The sequence below is a fragment of the Anopheles gambiae genome, chromosome X (genome assembly GCF_943734735.2).
Source record: "Anopheles gambiae chromosome X, idAnoGambNW_F1_1, whole genome shotgun sequence".
Classification (NCBI taxonomy): domain Eukaryota; kingdom Metazoa; phylum Arthropoda; class Insecta; order Diptera; family Culicidae; genus Anopheles; species Anopheles gambiae.
This window is the reverse complement of record NC_064600.1, coordinates 19,506,674-19,515,510: the sequence shown is the minus strand read 5'-3', so window position 1 is coordinate 19,515,510 and position 8,837 is coordinate 19,506,674. Positions and strand designations below refer to the sequence as shown.

Here is an 8,837-nt window from a genome sequence, read left to right as displayed (position 1 = left end):
CTGTACAAAGAAAAATCTTGCGTGCCGTTCCGGTTGACGGCGTCAATATCACCTCAAGTTACGTCCACACAACTGCGAAAACGTGACATACGCGATTGGTCAAATCCCATACAAAATTAATAATCGATATAATTAGTAATATCGTGTGAGTTTGTGATAGGATTTTGTACCGAAGCAGTCCGTTCCGTTGCAACAATGGAACGATCCTGGACCTGGAATGGACCGAGGTTCGTGAAAAAACAAAATATTTTTTTCGTACTTGTTATTTTTGTTCATGAAGCAAAAAAATATCACGATCTTACTCATTATAAAGGAACGACAACGGCGTTCAAAATTGGTTATAGTTTTCTAATAAAACGATAATATAATTTTAATATATTCTTCTAATATCAGTGGCACGAGAGACGGTTTCACACATCACCTCCCAATGAACATTTAAAATCCTAATATAGTTTGAACGATATTGTTACGACTACTTCATTAAGTCTTCCTTTTTCATTTGAATGTCTTGTATGACCTAGTAATACTACAATATAACTCTCTTAAGACTGAAAAGGTCCATCTGCAGAACTCTGTTAAGTCCATTTTTACAACATTATTACGTGAAGCGCAAAAAAGTCATCACAATTACAGCTTATTGCTATGTATATGTCCTTGATGCGGCAATGAAGTAACGAATATGAAATCACAAAACAAGTTTTCTAACGTTATTTTGCAATGCATGCTGCATATTTTGTCGCTCACGAAATTTACTTTGACACCTGGTTTGTAGATGGATTGATTCAATGTTAATTTTCACTCGCCCAAAATTAATTTTGACAGCCCTATGGAGGTGTAAGTTTGCATATGTTTTCTATATTCTATATTCTATATTTCTACACAAAACCTCTGTAATGGTGGTGAACAATTGCCAAATATCTTGATTTTTTTTCTGATGAAACCACTCGCGTATAAGTAGAAAATTGTTGAAATTCTTCATAATAATTTAAAATTTATCAAAGCACCTCAATAAAACATGTGCGCATATTTTGCACGACAAACTATTTCAAAGCTTTGCCTTAATCATATCGGAATCATATCAACTAATCGATGCAGGGGATAAAACCATCCACTGCAGGCAAAAGGAAAAATAATGGCTGAAAATCGCGGAACACAATTTGCGTTGATAGCGTATCTCAGGTACAGCATGTATACTTGTATTTCAAATTCCCTTTCTTCCAAGACTTAAAATGCATTTAATAAGATCAGTTCATTTTGAAGCTTTAGCCTTAAATAACAAAAATTAAAACGTGATTTAAAATACGTTTACAGGTTGATTAATGCCAGTCATCAAAGCTTCAATTTTTGTTTTCACAGACAGTCTTATAAGCGTCCTCAGAACGTTTTAAAAATGTAGCTGTTTAGCATCTTCAAAATATATTTGTGTGTCCGCGCTGTTTCTTCCGATTTCACGATCCTTGGAATCAAATCTACCGTCCAAAGTTTGGAGATGCCAGATACCGAAGGCAAAAGATGCCGCCAGGGTAAAATGCATGGAGATAACAATTCAGCACATCATGATATAAAACAAAGCTTGATGTATTGTTTGATTCAAACACGCTAAAAATGAATTGAATACCCGGTTTGAACTCCACTAGAACACATTCTGGCACCGAAACTGCATCGAAAAATGGGTCGAAATTCCGACATTTCACCAAGCATCATTAAAATTTAGGCGCACTGCTATCTAATCTCAAACAAAGCCTTATAATTGATCTCTCTCGAGGTCGCTTCTCCTGCTCGCGATTCCCCTACACAATGCGCCTCCGGATTACGCTGCTGATGTCGTTGTCGGAAGTACCGACCGTCCCAAAATAGTAGAACTCCATTACCAGCTTGATATTGTCGCCGTCAACTAATATACTGCTTCTCAGTTGGGCTGAGCCTCTGGCAAGCAAGTACTTCGTGTTCAATCAAATCTTTGACACTTCACGTTTGAGTCGAGTGTACGCCTCACACACCTTCGCAGTTGTCTTTCCGATCATGGTAGCCTCAAACTTCCCAGACATATGGTATCGCTGCATGATTTTCCATAGATGAGCTTACTCCGGTCTATGGTGTCACAGGCCGCCTTAAAGTGGATGGACGGGTGCCTAGGGCTACGGGACTCTCGGCACTTCTAGAGGATCTGTCAACGCCCTTTTTGTAGGCTGGGTGGATGACTCCTCCGGTAGTAAATAAATTCATTCCTGCTCCAAGATTACATAACGCCCCTGTTCTCAAATTCCTGAGATTTTAATCCGATTGCTATGGCGCACTCGATTTAATTTTACCATCGTTGTAAAAAATCCACGAAAATGCATCCAGAACATTGCATGCAACACTAATAAACTTTCAATGCATACTGAAATGAAACGATGATAGCTTTTTCATCTAACAGTCAAAATGATTCCACGATTTTGCCCGAATGTACTGGATGCTTCGACCCCTATTTAATAAGCCGCAAAGGATTGAAATGTACTTGAAAACGATCAATTCTAAATGCAATTTAACATCCGGAATCGATTCCACAAAACATCCGAGCTAGTCAGAATCGATCCCGACCAAAACTTCATTTTTCACATCAATAATCGGAACTCAACCCTCAATATTTTCGTTACACTGGTTTTGCAGAAAAATCAATTTGCAGCTTGATAGGCTTTTTCGAGGTTTAATAGCTAAGGTCAGCCATGCTAGCCAAATCCATTTTGATCGCTTATTTCTCCGATTCTGATATTTGGAATACATAAGTAAACCACTCATCTTCCTCTGAAAGTTTCCTTTGATTTTTTTGAATTGAATAAATCTTTTTTTTTAATGAACCGGGTTATCCGGGTAGCCAGCGCTATGGGAGGCCAATAACTTTTTAATACGAATTCAAAATCGATGCAATTTCTGATGAAAACTAACTCGTAACCTTTTTTATGTTTTTTTTTTTTATGTTTATGTCATATATTTATTATTTATTTGTGTTATATTTTTATTTTTATGTATGTCAAAAAATTTGACATGTTTTTGTTGTTGTTGTAAAAAGTGACAAAACGTAAAAACAAGTAAACAAGTAACTAAGAAGAAAAAAAATCCATTAGAATAAAGCCGCGATGACTCCGGTCGACTCCGGACGACTCCTACTCCAGGTGAGGGAATGGTCAGAGACTCGCCGCATGCAATGTTCCTGCTTGCGGCAAGAAATGAGTTTTCTCTATTGTCTACCTCTTGAGATCGCGATGCATCAAAATCACATGATTCTAACGGAATACCGGAGCCTACATTTCTGTCAAGTCGCGCAATAGACACAGGCACAGAAAAGGAAAAAAGTTTACAGAAGTAAGGTTGGTTTTTTAGGATTCCTTCGCTTTTCTTAATCAAGAAGTAATAGTCCATTACCGAGTCTATACCACGTTTCATTATTTTCTTTCCTTTTCTCTGTACTGTCTTCGCAATGGACCTTAAGGAATTGAATGTGAAAAACTTATTCCGCAGAGCGCGCAACCTGGAAATGGCTCTAGAAAATAAGCGCTATGATATGAAATGCTTCTTCAGTAGGAGAGGAACGAAAAAAAACCGGAGAAATTGTTGCATTTTTGTTCTGACATTTAACTCTGGTACTTTTGTGGTTTGTCATTGCAGTGAATTTCACCTTGGGTGACTGGAAACACCTTCGCTGCTTTAGGTATGATGTTCGACTGTAGAGGGAGATACTAATTTCGACGATCTTCGAGTGGTTCAGATGATTGAAGGGAAAAATAGATGAAGCGATCATTCGTTGTTCGATTTGAGAGTTTTGGTTGACATTCGCCGTTTTGCTTTTAATTTTTATTCGCAAATTCTTTTCCTTTTTGACTTAGCAACATGTTTGTCGTGGGTTCCCTCGTAGCCAAGCCTGACTATCCGGCTGCGTGGTATTGAATGAGTTCCGAAAGCCTGTATAAGCCAGCACGTCCGCGTAAGACGTCACGCCAAATAGAGGATAATGTTATTTGTTAATATGCAATTCTGAAAGTAATAGAAGAAAAAATCGCTTTCCATGATAATCTCAGATTGATTACTACGTTGCATGCAGTGGCCCTGGCTGTTCTCAAGAATCGCATATTGTTCGAATTTATTACTATACTTACTTCTCTAGATCTCACACAGCACAAAACTATGGATATAGAATGAAACATTAGTTTTGTGATATTTGTTCTTTTTTCATCGCAAAACTCAAAACCTCCAGGAAAACTAATAACAATTACAATCATACGAAATCTACCTTTCAGACATTCTGCGGCCGAGGAACAACACCACAAAAAATCAGTTAGTAACACGATCGTTCAAAAACACTCAATTTATTTGGTTTGCAGACGAAGAACGGTAGCACAGACGCAGATGTAATGCAGGGGCGCATTCACACACATCCACCAAACAATTACATGCGCATTAACCCAAAAAAGCGATTCGACGAAACTACGACTAAGCACACACACATTCGCCACTGCCTCGTCACAAACGAATCTTTAATACGAAATTTACATTGTATTACAATTGCTAATTGTTTCAAATTTATAGTTAACCTGTTGGCTTGCATGTTTACTTAGTGCTTCCCATCCCATATCCCTCATAACTTTTCTGTACAGCCTCGCTCACGATCGAGCGATGTTTTTTTTTTTTTTTTTGAAGGAGCCGTACGGGAAAGCAGAGAAAACATGAACCCTTCTTATCATTATCACAGTCCTTGTTGATGAGCCGCCAATCCGGTCGGCGAGCAATCGGATCGGTAAAGAAAATGGGAAATTTGTCCGCTCTCTCTATCTCATTTCTGTCTAAGTGGGACTATACCATCGCAACCACATGATGAACAACAGGGAGTGGAGTTCAACTTTAAATGTAGTAATCGCACAGGAGCACCAGCAGCACACAGTCCGGGCACGGTCTAGGATGATCGGGATTGGCCGAGCCGCCGTACAGCAGCGCTGTGTGGAACAGAAAGTCAGAAGAGCGCATAGTAAGTTGGAGATAAGATAAAGGTGCGATCACGTCCGTAGCTTTCACTTGGTGCACAACAACAGCACACAATGCCACTCGCGCGGGTATCGTTCAATTAGCGACTATACTCACCATGATCTAACAGATTGGAGATGATCCGGTGCATCAAATGTCTGGCCTGCAGTGTCGCGATCACCAGCTGTACGTCGTTCTGTTCGTTCACCGACAGACCGGTCGGTGCGGTGGCACCGTGCAGAGGCTGCGGTTGATTGTTGTTGCTGCTACCATGAATGGTTGAGGATGGGGACGACTTCGGAACGGCAGCCTCCTCGTCCTCTCTGGCATTATATCCGACCGCCATATCGGTTGGGTTTTCTCACAACCACGCACACAAACACAAGCTGCTTTCTATTCAGCACACCAACACAAGCACACACTTTACTTGCTTAAAAGCTTAATTATTGCTTTAACGTCTTTTCCAACAAAATTCGTTTCAGGTCACACACTTTGAATACAAGCGAGCACAGAGTCAAGATTTCACGAACACGGAAGTTGTGATTCCGAAAAACATCCACAACCTGCAGTGAGTGTCCTTTCCGAGCCGTTTGGCAGAATCCCGATGTTATCCTTGTGACGGTTCCGAAGAAACTGAAGTTCCGCCACAGCCCGGGTGCGCCCTTATGTACTCGCCCGAATGTTGCACCAGATAGACTTGTTGCGCCGAAGCGCTACACAACGTGACGTGCCGTACGGGGCACTACACTGTTGCACGCTGGCTGGGCTGAGCCGAGGCCAATCAGCGGAATGGAACGAACCCCGGGGAACCGTGTGCCGAGTGTGTACGGTAAACAGGGACAGCAGACTAATTTATCGTAGCTGGTTTTGCGCCGAGGGAGTGGTTTCACCCGCTCTGTTCTTTGGCTGGCAGTTTTCAACGGGCGCTGGTTTGCGTAGAATGAATTACGATGACGATCAAAAGACTTCAACTGAGTGTTACGATGTGGCTGGAAATTTAAATAAAAAATATTAAAATAAATACAGCAAAATCACTCTAAGGTGCACCGCTCAAGGACCTACAGCTGAGAGGGACATTCATTTTCGCGAAACGAAATCGTCTTGATGCTATGCAGTATTTAATTCAAGATACCAAGTGTGGAAATACAGTGTCTCAATCGGAAAACCACTTTTTTCTGTGACCTGCCATTCTGGGACCACATGCAACTTATTCGTTTTTAAGGGATATTCATCTCAACGAGATGTTCTTTAAGATATTGCACAACTCGGCTTAGACAAGAGACTACACAAGATATCACTGCACTGTGAAATGACCCCACAACCACGACCTGGTCATACTACTTAGAAACTATATACAGTCTTTCCTTGAGTTACACGAATAATGCGTTCCAGAGACATTCGCATAAGTCGAACATCACGTTTTCAGCCAAAATATAGGGTCTTATTCTATTCTTTTTCTCGATTCGAGTCAAGTCGAGAATTTTGACACGATTGCTCTTTGAAATATTGTTATTTCAATTGTTAAATTATTATTGTTAAAGAAGTCTGCTAGGGAAGATCCATCGAGACGGGCATCCAAAATAGCAGAAGGCGTCAAATCGCCGACCAACTCTCGTGAGTTGCATTTAAAATACGCAAACAATATTTGAATGTAAGACCTGTTGGTCCATCAAATTAGATTTTAATGACATTTAAATGATTTTCTTTAACTGATGTTAACACATGTATTACTTAATTTTTCATAGCAGAAAACTGCAATATTTTACGTCAAAACGGCCAAAATATCGGTTTCGATCCATTTCCCACTAGGGTTTTGATGTTGAGAACGACAGACTTGAATCGACTCTGAGGAATCGAAAGAATACGTAGATATTTTAATGAACTCTCATAAAACTCGCCTACTTGACACATGGCTAACTATGGCTACTATGGAAAACTCGAAACCGCAATTATCTGAAATCTTTTGGAAACTCCTCGATTGTACGAATAAGCCTGATAGCTGATAAATAGTTTTTTTTAATGATTTTTTATACTTTCATGCATTTAATTGCTTATTTAGTAAAATTCATGTGAAAATACGGTTATCAGTACTTAGTAAATTTAGCAATTTTAGTAAAAAAAGATATTTTTAAAATTTTATTAAACTCGCGAAACTTGAGAAACTGCTGTAACTCATCAGTGATATACTTTGCAAAGAAAACCGAGTTATTTATCAAGTAATTGATGGGAACATTATTTATTTGGCATAGAACAACATCGAATGGAATTTAATTTATTTAGCACAGGACAAGGGAACCATTATTCAGATACATTTTTACCACATCGACTGGATATTATATATTAAGACGATGAGTTATAGCTGGGGTCTCCAAACTACGGCTCGTAGGCCGCATGCGACCCTCAAGAGCCTGTAATGCGGCCCGCGATGACTTTGTAAAGGATAAAATAAATAGCTTATTTTTCGACTAATTAATCAAAATATATTTTTTCACTTGTGAAAAAACTTTCAATCACTCTGAAAGTAAATTTAAAATGGCCTTTAACAACGTTATTTGTGGAGCGGAGCGGCCCACGAACTGAACAGTTTGGAGACTCCTGGGTTATAGTTTATATGGGTCGAATATAATACGGTGAATATTAGACGACAAAGATGAGTCGATTCCATTTAGTAGAGTAACTTTAGAACTTGGTGCACGACACGTTCACATCCGCTTCATAGACGCAAGCCGCTTGACTGCCGTCATCATGCTTTAGCCATCCATTTGGAAGTCGAAACTGTGTTAAAGGATAAACAAATTATAGAAAGCAAAAAAGTTAGCAAACAACAGTCCTATTGTCCCTACGTACCTCTTTAAATGGCGATGATGCCGACCGTGATGGTGGCGATGGCGGCGATGCCGGACGCGATGCCGACCAGCTGGCCAGCCTTCTGCCGATCCGCACCGCAGCCGGCGTCGGCGGCCTTGGCGGTATCCACCTCGCCGAACAACACGGATAATCATACGAGTGCAGCACAGGTGCCGGCGACGGTGCCCTTCCAATCGGCTTGGCCGTTCCCACTCGACCACTCGAAGCGGACCGTTGCACTTGTTCCTTCGGCGCCGCTTTTTTGCGCCGTGCGAGCATACGCGTACCAACACCAAATGCCGATCGGTACGGTTCGTTAAGCGAACTCGATTCTTCCTGCGGCTCGTCGCTGGAGTCGCTGGATAGGGCCTGCCGGCTCGATTTTGGCTGCTCAGCCGATTCGTGCAGGTAGCGGTTATGATTTTTGCGGATGTGCTGCCCGGCCGTACTAAGCGCATCCGACGCCTCTACCAAACAGTGCAGCTGACGCAGCATGGACGAACGCCGCAAACCGTTGCAGTCCGGCTGCATGACTGGAAGAGAGTGCCATAAGTACACAGTTTTACCTGTTGTCTACACACACCGCCACACACTCGTCACATTCCATTACTTTTTTCATACAGCACGTCGCGCTTTTCGTTCACCTTCTGTTCGAAATGGTTCAGTAGTTCGCTCAAAGAAATGTTATCCATCCTTCTGTCTGGCTTCTTTCGACACACACACACGCACACAATAATTGGCCTAAGACACAGAGCTTAAGTGCTCGCGAGAGTAATGGGGAAACGTTGGGACACACGTCTGCACAGTACAAGCTCCCGAGTGCAATTGAGATCGGGAGTTGGCCACCCAACACCAAGTTTTGCTAGCGACGGCGGATGCGCAAGACAGTGCCAGATGTTGACGTACTTGTTTGACATTTCACAGACCATTGACCCACCTTTGAATTCGATTACGATAGGTAAACTGGAATAAATTTGATTAGTATCATAAAT

At 41.2% G+C, this 8,837-nt stretch overlaps 1 protein-coding gene across 1 annotated transcript; it reads right to left on the bottom strand.

Annotated features, from left to right (window-relative positions):
• Positions 1 to 4,326: 4,326 nt before the first annotated feature.
• Positions 4,327 to 5,647, bottom strand: LOC133392152 (uncharacterized). Its single transcript, XM_061651009.1, has 2 exons — positions 5,116 to 5,647; positions 4,327 to 4,970 (listed from the first exon to the last, which is right to left on the bottom strand). Exons 1-2 carry the CDS (start codon positions 5,342 to 5,344, stop codon positions 4,879 to 4,881), a joined length of 321 nt encoding a protein of 106 aa, XP_061506993.1. The 5' UTR covers positions 5,345 to 5,647; the 3' UTR covers positions 4,327 to 4,878.
• Between the last annotated feature and the right edge of the window lie 3,190 nt (positions 5,648 to 8,837).